This window comes from Geotrypetes seraphini, chromosome 1 (genome assembly GCF_902459505.1).
Source record: "Geotrypetes seraphini chromosome 1, aGeoSer1.1, whole genome shotgun sequence".
Lineage (NCBI taxonomy): Eukaryota > Metazoa > Chordata > Amphibia > Gymnophiona > Dermophiidae > Geotrypetes > Geotrypetes seraphini.
The window spans coordinates 125,973,112-125,997,095 of NC_047084.1; the positions used below are offsets into that span (position 1 = coordinate 125,973,112).

Genomic DNA, 23,984 nt, shown 5'->3' on the forward strand with positions numbered 1-23,984 from the left:
AGAGGAAGTGACATCATCAACTTTGATCCAGCAAGATCAGAGTATTGATACAACAAAACAAATCAACTTTCAGATCTGTTATTAGTAATTTGTATCCTGGTTTTAAAATCAAGCATGAAGCCTGAAGATTGAAGGGTGGATGCTGTGGATGGGCAGACTGGATGGGCCATTTGGCCTTTATCTGCTGTCATGTTTCTGTTTCTATAACCATATAGCTGTATGACCTCACAATGCAGGTGTAAATAGCCTTAGGGTTCATTTTCTTAACAGAAAAACATCCAATGTCAATTATCCTACTTAGGACAACAGGAGAACTGTTTATTACATATTCTTAATATACCTGAATACAAATTGAGGTATCCTATTTATATAGCATACTGAAAGTGAGTCTCCAGTTAGTGAAATTGCAGACTGTGGGGGTCTTCTACTAAGGCGTGCTAGCGCGCCTTAGTAAAAGACCCCCCTAAATCTTTAAGGAACCTTTTGCATTTGTCTGACTGTTCATTCTCTTACCTCGTTAGATGGAATGACTGCAAAGGGCTTGATGATGGCTGCCAGCGGGATTTGGGCTTCCTTCGCCATGTCAGCTGAGCTTGGAAAGCAGTAGGTTGTACAACGGATATAACGAGGGCTTGCATTGCCTAAAAAATTCACAAGATTTAATTCTAATTATCCTTTACAAAGACTTTGGGCAATCGACATGACACTACTCTAAAAAGAAAAAAAAAATCTTTATTCATATGAACACTGCTTCAATAAACTGAAATGAACGATAAATAATATATACCTTGCCTAATAATTCTATGCTGAAATTTATAATGCTATAGCTCCCTCATAATAGTCACTGAAAAGTAACATACATAAAATAGGACAGATTCGACTTGTACAAACATCAAAGATTACAAATCAATCAATGTAAACAGCTGGTTCACAATTCTTCATAATAAGTCCAAAAACCAAAACTGGTCAGAAACATCAATCATTGGAAAGCTTCTGTAAAGAGTGTGGTCTTGAGCATTTTCTTAAACTTCAAAATATCAGACAGAGCTCTTTGCGGTCCAGTTAATTTGTTCCACAGAGTTACTCCTATGATGGAGAGAGCAGAGGCTCTTGTATTTTCATAATGCACTTTTGAGAAGTCCATCAACGATAATCGTATCGCACCTTCAGAGTTCTAAGCGGGTGATAGATTGCCATGGTTTGGGATAAATACCAAGGAATCCCATGGTAAATGACTTTAAAGACCATTACTAATGTCTTGAAAATAATACGTAAGCGTACAGGTAACCAATGGAGTTTCCTCAACCAAGGTGATATGTGTTCAAACTTTCTAACACCACAAATCAACCTTGTAGCAACCACCATGGATAGGCACACTACCGTGCCAGCTTCATAGTAACAGAATGATGGCAGATAAAGACCTGAACGGTCCATTCAGTCTGCCAGTTAGTTATACCCATTAAAAATACATAATTAAATTAACTTATCTCTTCATTGATTCAGGCATTATATAACATAACAAATTTTTATTTATGTAACACAAAAGCCTTTTGGTTCTATGCGGTTTACAAAAGAGATGACTGACAAAAGTCAGTGAGCTACAACATAACTTGGCAAAGCAGTTAACAATGGAGTTTACAAGGAAGTAGAAACTGGCCAATGTCAGTGTTACCTCATAGCTTGGCATGAGCGGTTGGCAACAGAAATTTACCAAGAGGTAAAACTGATCAGTGTCAATCAAGTCCGAGGTGTCTTAGGAAGGACTGCTGAATTTAGAAAAGAAGTGGGTGTTTAGGAGCTTTCTAAAGTGCTTGTAAGAGGCTGATACGTTGACCAGTTGGTTCAATTCTGGGTCTCTGGAAGTGGCTTGGTATGATGGGAGTCTGTTAATGAATCTTTTCTGAGTGCAGCCTTTGACTGAGGGAAAGGTGAAGAATGATTGATGACATGTGGATAGGCCAGGTCCGGCAAATAGGAAATGGTTAGTAAGGAATTTGGATAGTAGGCCAACTACCGTCCCATAGCAAACATTCCATTCCTAGCAAAAATAACTGAAAGATTGGTCTTTAACCAACTGTCAGACTTCATTGAAGCCTCAAATGTTCTTCATCCGAATCAAACAGGATTCCGAAGATTTCATAATACAGAACTTTCATTGATCGGAATGATAAATAATATTCATTACTTCTTAGACCATCAAAAATCAGTAGTTTTATTTGCATTAGATCTGTCAGCGGCTTTTGACACTATCAATCATGTCCTGCTACTAGAACGACTGGAATCTTTTGGCGCCAATGACCAGGTTCTGAATTGGTTCGAATCTTTCCTTTCGAATCGATCCTCTATAGTCTTCTTTAACAATAAACAATCTAAACCTTTTTCATCAACTTATGGCATACCACAAGGTTCCATTTTGTCACCTCTACTATTCAACATTTTTCTGTCCCCACTTCTAAACCTATGTCAATCCATTGGATTTACAGCCTTTGCATATGCTGATGATATACAGCTACTACACCCTATCAATCCGGTAAATCTCGTTGAAATTCAGGCAATTAATAATAAACTAGACATGATAAAAAATTGGCTTAAATCCAATAAATTAGCCTTAAACATCAAAAAACCAAAAAACATGTTTTTCACTTGGAAAAAGGATATTACACTGAGCACTGCATTTATCATAGACAATACCCCCTTAGATACCATCTCATCGCTAAAAATCTTAGGCATCACCATTGATGACAATCTTTCATTTCACGAAAATACAGGGAAAACAATTAAATCTTGTTTCTTCAAATTGCGAATGATCCGTTCTATATCTACGTTTCTTTTTTTTTTTAAATTCTTTATTCATTTTCACTTCAATTAACAAGTATACAATATGATATCTTATAATATACAAAATCACTTGTACATTCTTAACCATAAATCTTAAATACTTTAAATTACCCCCCCCCCCATCCCATCTTCCCAGCCCTCCCTATATCAATAAAATTCATTCATATATGTATTATATCCCTTCTTATTATAAAATTTCAAACATTTAAAGGTGTCTAATCATTTGAATATTCAATCAATGGCCCCCATATCTTTTTAAACCTATCATAATTCCCATTCTGTAAAGCAAGAACTCTTTCCATTTTATATGTATAACATACTGAATTCCACCAAAAGGTATAGTTAAGTCTTGTATAGTCTTTCCAGTGATGTGTTGAATGGCAACTCCTGTCAATAGTAATAATAATTTATTGTTAGATATTGAAATTTGACTTTTAAACCTCATTGAAGTATCAAATAAAATTGTGTCATATGACAAGGCAACAAAGTTTTCTAATAGCAAATTCATTTGGGGCCAAATTGATTTCCAAAAGGCATTAATACAAGGACAGAAATAAATTAAATGATCTAAAGTCCCTGCATCTTTATTACAATGCCAGCATCTATTAGACCTAAAAGTATCTACTTTTTGTAAACGAACTGGGGTCCAAAACACTCTATGCAATAAAAACAACCATGTTTGCCTCATAGATGCCGACATTGTAGACTTTAATCTCCAAGACCAAATTTGTGGCCATTGAGATGCAGAAATTTGGTGCTTGATCTCAATGCTCCAAATATCCCTCAACCCAGTTTTCTTTTTTTTTTTTTTTTTTTTTTATTCAGATATTCATTAAGTAATTTATACCACTGTGCGGCTTGGTGACCCAAGAAATCCACCTGAAAGCAAAGGAATTCCAAACTATATTGCTTCCAGCCGAATTGACATCCACCAATTTTAATCTTGGAGTTCAGCCAAATGGATTGATGTAATGATTTAGAAATTGGAATAGGTGTCAAATTACTAATATAACGTAAAGTTTTCCAGGTATCAACCAATATTTTATTCTCTTTATATCTTCTAGGTATTTTTATACTAAGCAAATGCACCAGATGTATAGGAAACAGGAGTCGCCATTCTAAATATAACCAGTCTGGGACATTCTCCATATATATATATATATATATAAGTTTCTTGAACCGAAGTCGATTAAGATTCTGATACATTGGGGGGCGCTGTTGAGCCCACGTGTGATGGCAGCTTGAACGTGGAGCTCCTGCACCCGAACGGAAAATCACAATTTGCAGCGCTGCGTCGGCACTCAGAACCGCTTTAAAAATTAAGAACAGGCAAGTTCCAGGTGTCCCCATTCAGAATCGCTACTTTTTGCTCGGCGAAATGGCAGACAAAAAGGTAAATAAGCGTCACAAACCGGACCCCCCGTCGCCCTCTAAAGTACCGTTGCCGGGTCCCGATTCCGGAAGTGCTTCAGAGATACTAGCTGAACTTCGGGAGTTAAAAAATTTAGTCTCTGACACTAAAGCTGCAACGGAGGAAATAAATGAAAAGCTAACTACCCTGACTACTGACTTTTCACTGCTCCAGACCCGAGTTCAGACTCTGGAAGACAAAATGGAGTCCACATCACAGCACATGGCTGAGCTGAAAGCTCATACAAGGAAAATTGCCTTCCTAGAGTCAGAACTGGAAGATAATAATAACAGGTCACGTCGCTGTAATATTCGTCTACTTGGGCTTAAGGAAGGATCACATGACAACAATTTGGTCACATTTCTGGAGGATTTAATTCCAAAACTGCTGGACCTTACCTTCACACGTGAGTTTGAAATTGAAAGGGCACACAGAGTACCTTCTGCTAAAAATCCGAATGACCGCTTCCCTCGACCGGTGGTTATTAAACTCCTCCGTTACCAGCATGTCTTAGACATTATGCAGCGTGCTAAAATCAGAGCACCTATTAAACACGACGGAGCCACCATTCTTTTCCTGCCTGACCTGAGCAAAACCACAGCTGCAAGGAGAAAGAAACTGCTCTCATATCGGCCTCAATTAAAGCAGCTCAATGCTAAATTTGGCATGTTATACCCTGCTAGGATGAGAGTCACTCTCTTCAATCAAACCAAAGATTACACTAACCCAGAGGATTTAGCAGCTTTTATTGAATTGCAGTCTCCTACCCCCATTCACCAGGTTTAACCACTACACTGGGGCTGTTTTCTGAGCCATCTTGTCTGTATTATGGTATCTTGCTGATTGCAATAGTTCATTAATTGTTCTGTCTCTTGTTCTGATTTATCTCTCATTGCTCACTGTTTATTACATCATGTTGTTCTTGTTTATTCCACTGCATATATTGTACTGTCTCATTCATATGGGTGCTTCGCTTTCATAGCTGCTGTTTCACTCTCACAGTGCACATGTGTTTCGCAATGTTTGACTTTAGGTCATTTCTTAGATATTTTGGTCCTTTACTGTCTCAGGCACTGCAGTATATTAACTTGTCTTTTTTCCATAGGTTGTGCAACAGATATTTACAATTATTTTATATTACTGCCTCCATGAAGCTTGTATGTCTCCAATTTTCTGTAAATCCATATACACACTTACATGACCCTTAAATGTATATCCTTAAATACTAAGGGGCTTAATAACTCGATTAAACTAAAGAAAATACTGCTATACCTTGAACAACAAACACCTGATATTATTATGCTACAAGAGACCCATCTGGACAGTGTGGCCTCTGATAAAGTCAGATTCGGGTGGTCTTTGCCTGCATTTTACTCCCCTGCCATAGAGAAAAAGGGTGGGGTGTTGATTCTAATCCGTAACAATCAAAATATCAAAATTATCGCCTCCTCGCATGATCTCCAGGGCAGATGGGTCAGAGTTCTGATTGAACACGGAGGTCGGAAAATAACTCTGTTTAATGTATATGGACCAAACATAGATTCACCCGAGTTCTTTAATGGAATCTCTTCATCGATTTTACAGGACTCTGATTCCCACCTGTTATTGGGAGGCGACTTTAACCTGGTTTTGAACCCTGAAATTGACAGAAACTCCCAATTCAAATACAAAAAATCTAAAGCGTGGTTTGCTCTTCATCACATGATTACGGATCTACACTTAGTGGACATTTGGAGAACTAATCATGGCTCTGATAGAGGCTATACGTTCTATTCCAATCCCCATATGTCATACTCTCGTATAGATTATTTCCTACTTGATAGAGCCTTGTGCGACTCTGTTAAAGCAGTTGACATTTTACCCATATCTGTATCAGATCATGCAGCCATTTTACTCCAACTCCAGTGTAGTACGCCCCAATTACCACACCGACAATGGCGCTTTAATGCCTCCTTGCTCCAAGACCCTCAATTTAAAATTGATGTGCGCAAGGCTATTGAGGAATACTTCTCCTTCAATACCCCGGAACATACCTCCTGGATTACCTGTTGGGATGCTTTCAAAGCATACATCAGAGGGGGTCATCATTTCTCACACAGTGCGTTTACGTAAATCACAGACGGAAGCTACCCTTCAGATGGAACGTGACATTACGGATCTGGAAAAAGTTCATCAACAGGATCCGTTGGATGTCCCCACTCTCACTCGACTAGCTAAGGCTCGTTATGTATACAACTCAATGCTCAGTAAATCAGCTGCTAAGTCGGTGTTTCAACAATCAGCCTCATACTTCGCCGACAATAACAAGTGTGGACACTTGTTAGCTTCTTATTTAAAGAAGAGAGCAGATAAAAAGAATATAGTTGCTATTGAGCTGGAAAATGGGGTCACTTTAACCACCAACCAGGACATCTCTCAAGCCTTCAAGTCATTTTACGAGAAGTTATACACTTCAGAATTGGATAATAATGAGATCGCTTCAAAATTTTTGGATACTTTACCTCACCCTACCCTATCCCAAGAGGACAACATACCACTGGATGAACCCTTGACTGTATCAGAACTTGATCACGTGATTGAAGACATGGCTTCCCACAAGGCACCCGGACCTGATGGTCTAACAGTCGAGTTCTACAAGGAATTTAAGGATGTACTTCACCCCCATTATCTACAATTTCTTAACTCAGTCATTGAGTCAGGGCAAGTGCATGGGTCATTCACTGAAGCTCACATCATTGTCCTCCCGAAACCTGATAAAAATCCTCGCTCAATAACGAATTACAGACCCTTATCTCTCATAAATGTTGATGCGAAGATATATGCCAAACTCCTTTCTAACAGGTTACAGAATGTAATAACCTCCTTGGTCAAGTCGGAGCAGAGTGGTTTTATCACTGGGAGGTTTTCCTCTGACAATTCCAGAACCTTTTCACACATCATTGCACAATCTCGTAATCATCATCAAGATCTTATTGCGGTGGGGCTGGACGCAGAGAAGGCCTTTGATCGTGTGGAGTGGGCTTTCCTATTCAGAGTCCTAGCCTGGTATGGATTCTCAGCGAACTTCATCAAAAAGATTAAGATCCTTTACTCATCTCCATCTACCAGAACTTTTATAAATGGAACGTTGTCTTCCACATTTCACCCTACACGTGGTACCCGACAAGGCTGCCCCTTGTCCCCACTACTGTTCGATCTGGCGCTGGAACCTCTGCTCACCTCCATCCGTACCAATAGTCTCATTGAAGGGTTCAAAACCAATGAAGCCGAAATCAAAATCTCGGCATATGCCGATGATATACTTCTATATATCTCTCCTCCATCCTTTCCGCACCTACTCACAACAATCACGCAATACTCCGCGTTGTCTGGATACAAATTAAACATGAATAAAACGCTGGTTATGCCTCTCAACTGTCCAGAGGTCAAGACAGATGTGGAATCATATGGAGTCCAATGGTCCGCTACTACAATGAAATACTTGGGAGTTTACTTTGGACCCACTCTGGAAGAAACTATACAACTCAATTCTGATTACTTATTACGCATAGCCCGACATACAACATCTAAATGGTCTCCTCTCAACCTCTCTTGGTGGGGCAGGCTGGAATCGATACGCATGATGATTGTTCCCAAAATCAACTATGTTCTGAACATGTTACCATTCTATTTACCTCGCTCCTTCTACAAGAATCTAGACTCTATTCTCACGCAATACCTCTGGAATAAGAGACAGCCTCGAATTGCTCTAGGTAAACTCAAATTAGCGAAGATGGAGGGGGGGTGAATTTTCCAGATTTTTATAAATACCACAGTGCATTTCTCATTAGACATTGGTCTCAAGGTCATGCTGCTAACAGATCTCCAGATAGACCTGGCTGGATTGATTTGGAAACGTCCCTGTACGGGGTGTCACGCATGAAATACCTTCCTGGACACAACCTATCTCGCCTAGATAAAGCGGATTACATACTTATGTCCTACAAATCCGCTATACATACCCTAGATAGCATACTGCCTCATAGCTGGGAAACTTCTTCTCTAATACCGATTTGGAACAACCAAAGATTTTTGATCCAAGCTAAACCTTTTTGTTGGCCTATATGGCAGCAGAGGGGTATTGAGACGATCAAGGACTTAACTGATGCGAAAGGATGGATGTCCTTTCACGAACTCGTAGCTGCCAGAGACATCCCCAACAATCAATACTATGCATGGCTCCAACTCACTCACTGCCTACGGGCCGCCCTTCCAGATCTTCAGGTCCTAGTTGATATACCGAGCCTAAGTACGCTTTTGGATAAATCCTCTGTGTTCAACTACAAAGCCTCTGTATGGTATAAGTTGATTCAAACAGCCTCTGACAAAGACCCCTTGTCTTTTGAAATTAAATGGCAACATGTATTAAACTTACCTTCGGATGCCATCGACTGGCCTAAGATTTGGCAAACATTCCACAAATCCATAAGATCAGCTTCTGTTCTACAGTCATTATTCTTCTTGTTACACCGTGCTGTCTGGACCCCTCAATTATCACACCGAATAGATCCATCTACTCCATCTAAATGCTGGTCTTGTGACAATGATGATGGGTCTTTAGAACATATGTTATTCAACTGTAAACACCTTGGAATCTACTGGAACAAAGTGTGGGGCACAATTTGCTCTATCTTAGACATTTCAGAACCTCTCTCTCTCAGAACCCTTATTTTAATGTCTCATAGTTTGACCGCTCCACTAGACAAGCATAAAGGCTCTCTCCTGACAATCATGCTGTCGTTAGCAATCCAAAATGTTCTTTTTAGTTGGAAACATTTGGAAAATGTTGAATACTATACTTGGTGGAATACACTGTGTCTTCATAGTAAATATGAACGAGTTATAGCAGAAAAAAATAATGCCCTAGTAAAGTATAAGAATGTCTGGTCTCCCATACACCATTACTGTTTGAATGAGTGAATTGATATTGTATATTCTTATTGAATTCATATAGCTCTTCCGCCGCTAGAATCTGATACCTCTCAACTGCACTTCCTTAGACGAGATATTTCTTGTCACCTCCTGCTTTACTTTGATAGTATGCCTACTTGATACTTGACTTCAATGTTGTTTTCCTGTACATGGACCATATACTCTCTAATGTATTTATGTTGTCTTTTGTATTATGTTTTTGGAAACTTAATAAAACATTTTTGAACTAAAAAAAAAAAAGATTCTGATACATTCACTGATCATCTCCAAAATTGACTACTGTAACTCTCTTTTTTTCAATATTTCACTTAAAGAAAAAAGGAGGCTGCAAATTGTTCAAAATACAGCGATTAAATTGATCTACAATGCCAAAAAAATATGACCATGTCACTCCTCTGATGATCGACTCTCATTGGCTCCCCATAAGCCATCTGATCACTTACAAAATAATACTTTTAGTTTTCAAATCTCTAATTTATAATTTACCACATTTCATAACCAGATTGCTCACTCCTTATAATACTCTTCGGACTCTCCGATCAACTTCTAATAACCTGCTAACAGTTCCCTCTTTGAAAATAATTGGAACCAGAAGACAGGATATGTTCACAGTTATTGCACCTATTTTATGGAATTCTCTACCTCAGTATTTAAGAGACGAAAAGGACCTTGCATCCTTCAAAAAAATTTTAAAAACCCATCTTTTTAAAGATGCTTTTAGTCTATGACCCTTTGATTTAGAATTTTAATTTTTAGACTGGATTTCATTTTAATCGTTGACCTCCCCTGTGTTAACTTTCCTTCTATGTTATTTCACACCTTGAATTGAAATTGTAACTTTTCCTCCTATCCCTCACTTTTCATGTTTGATCTAACTAGTAAGTCTGTTTTATGTTATTGTACTGCACTCCCCATTTCTTAATTTGTATTATACATCGCTTAGGAAATTAAAAAAGCGATTTATCAAGCTCTAATAAAAACTTGAAACCTGATATCATGCCTTGTAAAAGAGACAGCCAAATTTGACAAGCCTCTTCCCTCTATCAGCCAATGAAGTTTTTGTAGAACAAGGTTATGTGGTCGAATTTCTCAGGTTAAAGATGAGCCTAACTGCGGTGTTTTGGAAGATGCTTAGAGGGGCAAAAAAAAAAACAAAAAACGTCTAAATCCGTTTTGGGCCTAAGGCGCTAGTTTCAAGTTTCAAGTTCAAATTGATTTAAAAATTTCTTATACCGCCTAATCAAATCTTCAAGGCGGTGTACAAAGGAGTATCAAAACAATGTATCAGAGTAAATTACAAAATAATTTAAAACAACTCGGGGAAAATGACAATTTTATAGTAACGTGGACAAACGGAAATGAAGGGAAGAAGGGCTGGAACTACAATTGGTAGAGGAAAAAGAACAATTAAGGAAAAAACAAAAGGAAGGGTGACTAAAGATAAAATAACCTTTCCAAAAACTAGTTCACCCTTAAAAGGGCAGTTTAAGTATCAAATGCATCAAGAAATAAAAATGTCTTTAATTTCGCCTTAAAATTGGCAAGACTTGTTATTTCACGTAAGTGATTTGGAATACTGTTCCAAAGTGAAGGGGCACTGATGGAAAAAATTGTAGCCCTCATTGTATTGATATACTTCAACTAGGGGATAGTAAAAAGGTTATGAGCTGAGGATCTTAAGGACCTAGTTTGAGTGTAAGGAATAAGTAAATTGTTAATAAATTCAGGTTGATTGTTTGTTCTGGTTTTAAAAGTAAGTTGTCCAAAGTCAGCACTGCCTAAAGTCCATTCTTGAAAAATACATCCAAAATATATTTTTTTCAAGAATCGTCTACTTTTATGTCTAGCCGTTTGATTGTCCAGACTAGTGCTACCTGAATCAGGAAAAAAAATTTCAATTTGATTTGATTTGACTCAGCCTATTGAATTGATTTATCGATTCGATTTTCCTACCCAATTGAGTGTTTTTTTTTCAAACATCCTGGTGGGTTTATTTTATAGCTTCTTCACCCCTTTTATAACCTCTTCACCCCCTTTGCCCTCTCCTACTCACACTGGTGCTGTGGTATAAACAAAATAAACAAAAAAAAAAAGACTTTTCCTCTCTCTGTTAAATCCTAGCGTGGTCTAACACCAGCTCTGGCAGGATACACATTTCAAATCTGACATATTGTAATCACAAAACAGAAAATAAAATTATTTTTTCTATCTTTTGTTGTCTGGTCATTATTCAAATCATGTTGGCCCCAGGCTCTGGTTGTCTTCTGATAACCCGCTTGCCAGGGTCTCCTTCCCATTTGTCGTTTTCTTCTTTCTCCATGGTAACTATCCATCTTCCATCTCTATCCTCCCTTTTCGTTTCCCTTCCCTCCGGAGGTCTGGCATCTTTCCTTTTTTTTGTCTCCATTCCCGCAGCTGCAGCAATGGACCCCACCATCCCCAGATCTACTATCTCTCCTTTTCTTTTTCTTCAAATTTCTTTATTCATTTTTTCATCTTACAACAAGTACACAGTAATACATTATCTGAACTTGTACACTTGAATTTCTTACTATTATCATCTTAAACACATAAATTAATTCCCTCCATCACCCACCCTTCCCACAAATATTTTAATCAAAAATATCATATAAACATTAGCTTCATATTTATTGATTAAACCTTAATAAACTATACCACCTCCATCCTATAAATATAAATGTACTTTCAGTGTAAATTGGCGTCTAATCATTACAATAAGTTATCAATGGCCCCCAAATGCCAGCATTTATTAGACTTAGAGCTATCTAACTTTTGTAATCTCTCCTTTTCTTAACTACCCTTTCATCCAGCATCTCTCCCTCCTTCCCCACCATCCCAGGGTTCACCATCTCTCCCATTCTCTTCCCAACTACCCTCCTATCCAGTATCTCTATCCTCCCACACACACACACCATCCCTCGTGTCCAACTTCTCTCCCTTTGTTCCTTTCCTCCCTAAATTCCATTGTCCACCATCTCTCTCACTCTCTGTTTTTAGACCCATTATTTCTCCCCCCAGTCTCTTTGAAACCCCCCTCCCTTCCTCCGTGTACTTCTACACCAGGACACATCCCAAAGACCTGCACTCCCCGAAGGCCTGTCCTGTCTCCCCCGAAGGCCTGCTCCCCCGAATGCCTGCTCCCCCTCCCCCTGAAGGCTTTCTCCCCCCTGAAGGCCTGACCCCACAACCTGTATGGCCTATCCCTCCTGAAGGCCTGCACCCCCCCTGAAGACCTGGCCTGTTCTTCCTGAAGGCCTGCCTCCCCCGGAGGCCTGCCACCCCCCCCCCACCCTAAAGACCTGCATGTTCCCCCCTGGCCTCCGCTCTTACCTTTTCTAAATTACAGCAACGGAGCAGCCTGCAGAGAGGATCGCCGGTGTTTTAGTGATCCTTGCAGGCTTTCATCGAATTCGGGAGCACGCTCACTCTGCTGCGGTCCTGCCCCTCCTCTGACATCATGGGCAGGATCACCTGGGTCCTCCTCTCTATGGTTCACTAGCCAACCCCCCAGACTACTAAGCCACCTCTGTGCAGCTCTACTAGGCTTTCCTATGCCAGGTACTGATGTTCTGGAGGCAGGTATGTATGTTTTTATTCCGATTTGTATGGCAGCTAGGTGGGGGGGGGTGTCAATGATCACTGGGAGAGTGTGTGGGGATCTGTACTTTGTCCCTGCAGTGGATAGCTGGTCACTTTGGATACCTTCTGGGCACTTAGACCTGTTTTTAGATCACCTAAGTCACAATGTATAAGTTCTGTATAGGCAGCCTTGTTAAACTTTCGATGTTCCCTGCAGGATGACTAAGTCTAGGTCATCCCACATCCTGACCACCTCCTGCCCTAACCACTTCTCAATAAATGCCCCTTTTCACTCAGTGCACAGTGGCAGTGATAAGGCCTAAGCTACTTTTAGATATGTCTAAAACCCATTTCGATTATTGGCACTTGGACAACCTGTCTTTTTACCTCCACCTAGCTCCCCTTCCTTTCTCCTCATTCATCCTTCTCTCCTCCCTCTCCTGTTCCCTGCTCCCCTTCCTCTAACGCCTTGCTTTCCTAACGCTCCCCCATCTCTGCCCTCCTCTTCCCTCCTCTCTCTTCCCTTGCTCCCCCTCCCCTTCTCTCTCTATGTCCTCTCACCTGCCTCTTCTTCGAATGCCTATAATTTTTTTGTTCTGTAACTTTACTATGAATATCAACTGTAACCCGTTCTGAGCTCCCGGGAGAACGAGATAGGAATCGAAATAAATAAATAAACTGATCATCCAGGCAGGTTTTTAGGCATATTTTCGTTTCGATTATGAGCCCCTTAGTCTCCGGAAGTGTCTGCATAGTCTCGCTAAATAAACAATATTGCAGTAGTCAAGGATGCTTATGACTAGTGCTTGGACTAGTGTGGTTATATAACATCCTTGTTTAAGTGCTTTTAGTGACTATGGAAACAAGGTATTACTGCTCCCACACGATTAAGATACCTATATAGTAAGACAACAGCAGATAAAGATAAAATGATCTACTGAGTTATTTTGGTCTACATAACATAACATAATAACAGATTTCTATACCGCATAACCCTTAGTTCAATGCGGTTTACAAAAGATTATGCTATGAGTGAATACAGAGATAATGCAGTCAGTAATGAGCGGAATTCTTTATCGAATTGAGCTGCTTGATAGGAAAGACAGTGCCCATGACATTTCTTATTTTTACAGCCCTTAACAGGAGGGAACATAAATAGGGCATGGGATTGTCTACTGGTCCCGTGAATCATAGTAACAAATCTATCAACAAAGTAAAGCGGAGCAGCACCAAAAGTGACTTTATAGTATAAACATCCCAACTTAAAGATCTAGCAGAGAAGATTGACTGCTTGTAAAGTATTACAACTTATATAAGAATATTTCTAAACTAAACTAAAACTTAGTTTTATAGACCGAGTCATCAACCAAGAGGAGCTCAACTTGGTTAACAATAATGTAATACATAATATATAAACTTGACAAGGAAAAGTAGATTGAAATAGTTAATATCCAAAATGTTTAGCAAACAAAAAAGTTTTCAGAACTTTCCAGAATAAAGCAAAAAAACCTAAACTTCTTAATGTAGGCATGCATGTTCACATATTTAATGCAGCAAAAGACCCTTTTATGTCTTACCACCAAGCTTTCTGGAATACAGAAGAAGCCTATTAGAGCAGTGGCTGAGAAAGCAAAGTTACTCAACTGTAGTAGGTGTTCTCTGAGGACAGCAAGACCAAGACCAGACAGTTGAATACAAAAACTTAGAGAATACAACTCTTAGGGGAAGCAGGAAGGTATGTGGTAATATGTGTCAAGCTATCCTTGGAGAAAGCATAGTTACTCGCCTATAGCAGGTGCTATCCAAAGACAGCAGGTTGATATTCTCACATGTAGGTAATGTCATCCATGGAATCTGGCACAGACAGTCAAAAAGCAATCTTTAAGACTACTCATACCACCTGTGTGCTGGTGCTTTCTTGCCCAACATTGGTTCGCAAAAGCATCAGTTCAGAAAAAAGCTATGAAGCCAACTAGGGGAGCTGGGAGGGTTGTGAGGGAGTTGGGAGGTAGCTTTTCTTAAAATAACACCTATTACAGGTGAGTAACTATGCTTTATCCGGGTAAATCTCTTTTTTCTGTACCCTTCTCTTCTACTGCCAACTCCAGACTCTGTCCCTTCTATCTTGTTGCACTGTATACCTGGAATAGACTACCTGAGTCAGTACGTCAAGTTCCCTCTCTGGCAGTATTCAAATCTAAGCTAAAAGCCCACTTTTTCGAGATTGCTTTTAACTCCGAACTCCCACTTGCTTGTAAAGTACCCATTTCTGTTTTATCATTCCTTCTGTTAGTAATTTCCTAATCTCTATTTCACCTTAGTGGGGAACTAACAATTATCCAACTATTGCCTTGCCTCCCTTCTTCCATTCCTATCCAAGCTACTAGAGCATGTTGACCTCCGTCACTGCCTTGACTTGCTATCATCTCAACAGACTCTTGACCCTCTCCAATCTGGCTTTCGCCCCCCTACACTCCAGAGACTGCCCTTACCAAAGTCTGCAGTGACCTGTCCTCCCTTGGATTCCGCAAATCTGTCCTCTCCTAGTTTAAAGTGACAGTGCACTTGGTAATGTTCATTACGGGTTCCATGGATGATGTCAACCACTTGTGAGAACATATGCTTGCTTGTTTTTGGAGAAGGCAGAATATGATTTCCAAAGTTGCCTACCTTGGTCTTGGATCACGCAGTCAGTGGTAACAAGAGGAGGGACCTGTCCTCTGAGGTGTGTAGTATAGACTTGACCTGCTCTGCTTGTTTTATCTGTCTCGATCACTTGAATCTGAAGGAAAAATAAGAAAGGATTCAGACTGTAGGATGGGATGACTTTTGCTGTTAGAGAATTGGGGGATTAGGTGTCTGTTCGTTAGGACAGACATAATTCTGCATTGGAGGGGTCTAAGGCCCTAAGCCAATTAGGGCCTTAGTCTCCTCCAAGTGCATCCCAAGGGCCACTATTTTGAAGAGGCAACCCTCCTGCTGATGTTCATCCAAGGTACAGAGGGTGTGCGGAAGCAGGTGTGAGGATGTCTGAGGGGTGTTGGGTGTGTATGGGGTGTTGCAAAGGGAGCTTGGGGATGTCGAGTGGTGTGGAGGGATGAGGGGCTTGGTGGAAGGGAACTCTTTATGGAGGGGGGCTGGGGGGATTGGTGGGTGGCAAGTAGAAAGGAAATGGGAATCTCCCAGCTGGTTTAGCAGATTGCAGCACGGGAATCCACAATCAGCTGAGCTGGCAGGACTCACTGAAGCTGTGGTTTTGAGGACTCCTGCTGGCTCAGCTGATCGGGAATTCCCCTGCTGTGATCAGCTGATAGCAAACTGAATTTTTGACACTGGAGTGCTGGGGAGGGTGGGAGATGGGGGGACTGGGGTGGGATTGGGGTGGGGAGGAAGGTTGTTGATCTGATTTTGTTGGGTTCTTTTAGTCTCTATGAAGAAACCACGCGGACGACTATCTTATCTTATGTTCTGCTCAAGTTGTGTATGTTTTCAGTGTTGTATCTTTTACTTTGTATAAAAATTTGTAAAAAAGGAGGAAGGAAGACCAAATGGCAGCCAGATTGGTTAATGAGTGTGGTGAAAGAAGCTATTAGAGCTAAAAGAGAATCCTTCAATAAGTGAAAGAAGGATCCGACTGAAAATAATTGTAAAAAGTACAAGGAATGTGGAGTCAAATGTAAGCCACTAATAAGGAAGGTGAAGAAAGACCTTGAAAGCAAAGTTGCTTACCAGCAACAGGGGTTCTCCATTAGCAGCAGGGGAATGTAGCTACACTTGCTGGTGAAGTGCTCTGATTGAGCCTACGTGCCGGTGCTCTTCCCCAGGTATAGTAAGTTTGTTTTGGGTTGTTGTTTTTTTTTTTAAATTACTGAGCATGTGCAGACTCCTTGCCTTCTGAGCTCTTCCCCATGGTTAATCAGTTATGTTACTAGCTTAGATAAAAAATCTTATTGTGGGGTTGGTGGGCGGGCAAGTGTGGCTGCATTCCCCTGCTGTCTACGGAGAACCCCTGTTACGGGTAAGCAACTTTGCTTTCTCTGGAGACAAGCTGGGGAAATGTAGGCAAATTTACTGGTGAGTCCCTAGCTTCAAGTAGAAATGGGAGGAAGAAATAAATTATAGCGCAAATAAAATGAGGAGGAATGATTGTCCAAACTGAATATCTTGCCCTGAATTCTGGTCCAAACAATAGTGCTTAGTAAAGGTATGAACCGAGGACCAAGCTGGAGTGAGCTTGGACAACAACTTCAACAATTGGAACCTAGGACAATACCAGGTGGACTTTACAGTCTATGACCCAGAAATATCAAAAAAGAGACAAGTTAATTTAATCATGTATTTTTAATGGGTATAACTAAGGGGCAGACTGGATGGACTGTTCAGATCTTTATCTACCATCATTTACTATGTTACTATATGTTTTTTTTTTCAATTCAATAAATTTTTATTCAGTATTTTTAAAAAATACAAGGAGCAATTCAAATACATAAAAGTAGTATAACATTTTGCATTAATATATAGTTATTTATAAAGGCCCATATTATTAAGAAAAGCTCAGAGTATTGGATTTGTTTGTGGTGATGTATGACAATAGAAAGTGAAATAGGACAAAGTAAAAATTGAAAGAGAGAGGAAAAAAGAAGAGAAAGAAAAAAAAAAAAAAAATTTAAAGAGAGGAGAAGAGAAGACAGGAGTGTCAACATAGTAGAATGTACATATAAATCTAAAAATGACCAGGGTGATTTTTTGTTTTTCCAATTCATGGATTTACGGAGTGAAATTTTTTTTTCATATGCATATGATTCAAATCTGTGGTACATACATAGAGAGTTCCACCAAAAAGTATAATCTAATAACGAAGATGATTTCCAATTTTTCAGAATATGCATGAGAGCAGTCACAAACATGGTATCAATGAGTTTAGGAGGACAATTTGATTGCGCGAAACAGGGGTGTTGAGATCGAAGGATTATAATGTCCATAGAAATCTCTTCTGAGCAGTTGGTGATAGATTGTATGGTATTCCAGATTATGGACCAGAGTACAATAAGTATATAAGTTCATGTAAACCTTTTTTTCCTTTTCTTCCTATATTTTAAGTTCTTGTAAACCGTACCGAGCTCCACAACATCGTGGAGATGATGCAGTATATAAACTTAAGGTTTAGTTTAGATTGCTCAATTACAAACTTGAAATCAGTCCCAGTTCAAGATATCTGCAAAGCAGGGACTTAACATATGTTACTATATGTTAAGTCCCTGCTTTGCAGATATCTTGAACTGGGACTGATTTCAAGTTTGTAATTGAGCAATCTAAACTAAACTAAACTAAACCTTAAGTTTATATACTGCATCATCTCCACGGATGTTGTGGAGCTCGGCACAGTTTACAAGAACTTAAAATATAGGAAGAAAAGGAAAAAAAGGTTTACATGAACTTATATATAGAAGAGAAGAGTAAGGGGGATAGAATTACATTTTAGTGAAAAGCCAGGTTTTCAGTTACTTGCGGAATAATTGGAGGGAGCCCAGGTTCCGCAGCGGGGTAGTACGGTCATTCCAAAGACCTGTGATTCTGAAGAGAAGGGATTTTCCCAGTTTGCCTGCATAGCAAATACTGTGTAGAGAGGGGAAGGATAATTTATACCTTTGGGCGGGTCTGGTAGAGTCAGGACTCGAGGAGTTATAAGATAGTGGGATTAAGGGAGGAAGGATGCCGTGAATGATCTTAAAAGACAGGCAGGAGCATTTGAAATGGATTCTGAAAATCACTGGGAGCCAGTGAAGTTTGGCTAGGAGTGGGGAGACATGGTCAGACTTGCGTTTTCCAAAGATCAACTTGGCTGCAGTATTCTGAATTAGCTGGAGTCTTTGAAGACTTTTTTTTGATAGGCTTAAGTAGATGGCATTGCAGTAGTCTAATTTGGAGAGGATGATGGATTGGACAAGGATGGCGAAATGTTGTTGGCGAAAATAGGATCTTACTTTCCTCAGCATGTGGAGGCTGAAAAAGCATGATTTAGCCAAGGAGTTGAGGTGGTCATTGAGAGAGAGAGAGAAGAATCGATAATGATGCCAAGGACCTTGCTTGAGAACTCAAGCTGCAGTGCAGTGCTTGAGGATAGTGCGAAGAGGGTGGGCAGGTGTTCTAACTTTGGGCCGAGCCAGTGTAATTTTGTTTTTGATTCATTTAGTTTCATCTGTACCGAGAGGGACCAGGAGTGGAGTCTCATTATGCAAGCTGTAATGTTCTCGTGGAGGTTGGTGAAGTTCTGGTCTGTCTCAAGGAGGACAAGGATGTCATCAGCGTATGTGTAGATTGTTTCAAGGGGGGATAATTGGAGGAGTTTCAGGGAGGACATATAGATGTTAAAGAGAATAGGGGATAGGGGTGATCCCTGAGGGACACCGCAAGATGGTGTCCAAGGAACGGACATGGTGCCATTTGTGTTGACAGTGTCGGAGCGAGAGTGTAGGAAGTTTGAGAACCACTTTAGGACAGTGGATTCAATTCCTATCTCGGAAAGTTGATAAAGTAGTATGTCGTGGTGGACAACATCGAAAGCTGCAGAGAGATCGAATTGTAATAGGACAGCAAATTTGTTACGAGAATATAGTTGTTGCACCTTAGAAATTAAGGAAACTAGGAGGGATTTGATGCTGAAGCTGGGTCTGAAGCCATATTGGTAGGGATGGAGGATGGAGAATCTCTCTAGGTAAGAAGAGAGCTGGGTGGCGACTATGGCCTCTAGCAGTTTAGTTAGGAGAGGGATATTTGCTATGGGGCGGTAGTTAGATGGTAAGGAAGGGTCGAGATCAGCTTTTTTCAGAAGAGAGGACAAGGCAATGTGTCCCATTTCTGTGGAGAACAGGCCCGATAGTAAAGCAGAATCTATAAGCTTGGTAAGGGAGGAGATGGCCTGCGCGGGAATGTTTTTGTAAAATCTGTTGCTTGCACTTGATGTGCTCCAATCTGTGCGGGAGGAGATAGGTGAGCTCTAGTACAGCAAAAAGAGATGCAATGAGCAATCCATAAGGATATAGTCCATTTAGATACTGAGTTGCCTTGAGTTGAAGGAGACAAAGGCTGATTAGTGTTGCAGATAGCTGCAGTTTTGTCTAGGTAGAAAAGTAATGCTCTCCTGCAGTCCAATGTGTGTAAACTTTGCTCTGTTGAAGAAGAACGTGGAGGAGGAAAAAACAACTGTAAGGTTATTATTGATTGATATGAAAACCTGTAACAAGTTTTGGAAGAAATGTTGGGCGAGTTTGCATGAGTACCTTATTGGGGAAAAATTGGAGGTATGGATAATAGATGACTATTGCTTGCAATTCACTAACTCTTCTTGCAGAAGTAAGAGCCACGAGGAAGGCTGATCTCATGTTAGAAAGGGTAGTGTGGTAGACTCCCAAAGGTTCAAAAGGATCTTTCATCAACTGGTCCATAAGCTATGGTTCATGCAATGTAGAATCGAGCCGACTCAAGTGGTGGGGAATGTGCTGGACCAGGTGTTTGTTACAACAGAGCAAATGGAGGTTCGGATATGTCAGGTGGATTTTAAGCCATGGACTGGCAGCAGGTAAAGGTAGTGAAATGGGTGAGGCCTTTGTTTGATGAAAGGAAACTATGGGGTGAATGGGAACCACGATTGCAGGCGATAAATTTTGACAGTGCGGTTGAGGAAGTCCAGGAGGGTTGGCAAACGTCTCTGCTGGATGCCCTGCTCATGATTTTTGGGTGAAGGATAGAGAGAAGAAGCATAAATGGTTGACAGAAGAGACTCGTACACGGCATAGGGAGTTAAGGAAGTTGGAACAAAAGTGGAGGAAGAGGAAGATAGCTGAGGAGGGAGTATTGTTTTGGGATCTGGCCCAGGATTTTCAGTTTATTGTACGATCTGCCAAAAAACAGCTGTACCAACGGAGGATGGAGGGGGATGTGAATAAGCCTCGTGAGCTTTTTCAAGTTGTAAGGGATTTGAGTGGGGATGGAGTAAAGGCCCGCCCCCGTGTACGTTCTCTGTGGAGGAATTTAACAACTTTTTTGTAATGAAAATTGTGCTCATTGCTAATACACTACCAGTGGTGGAAGGAGAGGAGAGACTGTTTGATTGGGGGGGTTGATGAAGGAGAGGAGTAGAATGTTTTCCAGGAAGTGGATAAGGATGACATGCGGGTTGCTTTAAGTTCCTGCAGACCCACACAATCCTCTGGTGATGCTTGTTCAGTAGGGGCTTTGAAGAAATTAGCAGGGAAGGTGGTTCCAATGCTTACCAGGATTATCAATGTAATTTTGGAGAGTGGTGAAATTCCAGAGTCATTGAAAATTTCAACAATTAAACCATTGATGAAGGACAATAAAGTAGGGTCCCAAGAATTGAGTAATTTCCATCTGATAGCGTCATTACCCGTACTGGCGAAAATAATGGAAAAGATGGTTTATTTCCAACTTCATCAGCTTTTGCAGGATCACTGTATCTTGGATGATCATCAATATGCATTCAGAAAAAACCATAGTACGGAGACTTTGTTGGTATACATGCTTGATGAATTGAGAGTGGGTTTGGATAAGTGAAAACAATTCTTGGTGGTGTTTCAGGATATTTCAGCAGCATTTGATACTGTAGATCATGCGATTTTGTTAAGCAGACTGAGGGGATGTTGGATTTGTGGATCAGTTGTGGCCTGGTTTGAATCTTTTCTGAGGGGGAGACAGCAGGAGGTGCTTATGGGTGAAAAACTGTTGAGCCTTAAGGAGATTAAAATAGGGGTGCCACAGGGTTCTGCTCTTTCTGTGGCTTTGTTCAATCTGTATCTTGTTCCGCTGTGTAAACTGCTTTCGGACCTGGACATATTCTACCTGCTGTATGCTGATGACATCCAATTCTTTTTTCCCATTGAAGGGGATTTTGATGGGGCCTCATCACGCTTACAGTTGGTAGTGGTAACGATTAAACATTGGATGGACCATAACAGGCTGAAGTTAAGTATTCTGAAGACGCAGGTGTTGTATGTTACAAGAACCCTGGGTGCTAATGTTCTGGAGACAGTTGAGTTACTGGGGGAGAGAGTATTGGTAAGGTGCGAGGTGAAGTATCTTAGTGTTCTTTTGGATTCAGGACTCATTATGAGAGGGCAGGTGCTTGCTGTAGTTCGGAAGGTGTATTTTCATCTTCGGTTAGTTAATGGATTGTGACTATTGCAGTCTGGTGGTGTTCTTGGGAGTACCAGAATCAGTTCTGGGTGTGCTTCAGGTGGCCCAAAATTCAATGATGTGCTTTCTGTTTAAATTGGACAGATGTGAGCATGTAACGGAATATTTTATAAGGTTGTATTGGCTGAAAGTAAAGGATAAGATACGGTACAAGCTCTTGGTGAATGTCTTTATGTGCTTACAGAAGTTAAGAACATAAGAACTGCTGCTGCTGGGTCAGACCAGTGGTCCATCGTGTCCTGCAGTCTGCTCCCGCGGCGGCCCTTAGGTCAAAGACCAGTGCCCTGAGTCTAGCCCTACCTGTGTATGTTCTGGTTCAGCAGGAACTTGTCTAACTTTGTCTTGAATCCCTGGAGGGTGTTTTCTCCTATAACAGCCTCCGGAAGAGCATTCCAGATTTCTATCACTCTTGGCCCCTAAACACCTGGTCCAAAGCATTTTGCCACGTGAGCTGATTCGACTGCTCCGCTCAAGTGAGTATTGTGAGCTGTCTGTACCATCTGTGTGGGAATTAAGGCTTTCCTCTTCCAGAAACAGTGTCTTTCACTGCATCGGCCCCTGGGAGTGGAATAATCTTCCAGGATACATTCGCCAGCAGCAAAATGTACAGAATTTTAGGAAACTGCTGAAAAGACATCTGTTCTGTAAAATGAAATATTGGGTCTGAGTTTGGCTGAGGGAGAAGGAGTGATGACTTCTGAGTGTTGAGTACTGGTCACGGAGATGTTTGATGGTCTGGTTTGTTTTATTTGGTTTAATGATGGCTGTTAGTGAGGAATCGTGTATGGCTTATGGAATTTTATATTTTGATGTATGTGTGGGTTTGGCCAGTTTTGGCCTTATGTGATATTCGCTGTTGATGCGACATTTATGTTATATGTAATTTGATTTGTGATATGTAAGTAGGTAATTTGTTACAGTGTGTCCTTGAAGTAATTTGTATGACAAATGTAAATGTTTTATTTTGTATGTTAATATGTAACTCACCCTGGATAAGGGCGCGTGAGAAATAAACAAACAAACAAAACAATATTGAGATCCCAAGCTGGAGGTGAAGTCTGAAGTGAAGGTCGAAGGTTATTGAGACCTCAAAGAAACCAAGAAACCAGAGGATTTTGTGAAATTGGCTTCCCATCTAGAAGGTGATGGTACGCAGAGATGCCTGAAAGATGGAAACATACAAAATTGGTCTTAAGGCCCAAATCTGATAAGTGCAGCAAGTATGCTAAAATGTGATTGATCAGGCAGTGAAAATGATCTTGAGCTTGGGAACGTGCCCAGATGGAAAAACGTTTCCACTTAAGTTGATAAGACTTCCTTGTGGATGGGCATCTGGCTGCAAGAAGAACCGTTTTTACTGATGAAGAGACTTGGATGTCAGCAAGAATTGTCCATTCAATTTCCATGCTGTGAAATTGAGGTTGTGAAGATAGAGATGCAACAGGTGACCGTTCTGTTGGAAGAGAAGAAACGGATGGTCCCTTAAAGGAAATGGAGGAACGTCGAGAAGGTCCAAGAGTATTGGATACCAGATTTGCCTCGGACAATGAGGTGCAATAAGAATCATTTGAGTGTTGTTTCTGATGACTTTCTGAAGAACTTTCGAAATCAGTGGAATTGGTGGGAAGGCTTACAGAAGAGTGAGATTCCATGGGATTGAAAAAGTGTCTCTTGCGATTGCATGAGGGGCAGGACATAGGGAGCAATACTTGGTGCACTGAGTATTGACTGTGGAAACAAAACGGTCTATTGTAGGGGTGCCCCATTGTTGAAATATGTGTTGTACCACCTCTGGATTTAAAATCCACTCGTGAGAATTGAGTTTGCAGCTGAGGGAGTCTGCAATGATATTCATCTTTCCTGGAATGTATACTGCTTGTAATTCTGTACAGAGAGAGAGCAAAGGTCCGTAGACGGTAGGATTCTTTGCAAAGGGGAAGGGACCTCTGAA

The 23,984-nt window shown here is 40.6% G+C and overlaps 1 protein-coding gene across 2 annotated transcripts in view; it reads right to left on the bottom strand.

Annotated features, from left to right (window-relative positions):
- SEC24D (SEC24 homolog D, COPII coat complex component) overlaps positions 1-23,984 on the bottom strand; it is a 255,374-nt gene that overhangs the window by 154,146 nt on the left and 77,244 nt on the right. For both annotated transcript variants that reach the window (XM_033938041.1, XM_033938046.1), the window contains exons 7-8: positions 15,491-15,602; positions 514-641 (exon numbers count right to left, since the gene is read on the bottom strand). In XM_033938041.1, coding sequence (XP_033793932.1) covers positions 514-641; positions 15,491-15,602 — 240 coding nt within the window. The remainder of the gene's footprint in view (positions 1-513; positions 642-15,490; positions 15,603-23,984) is intronic.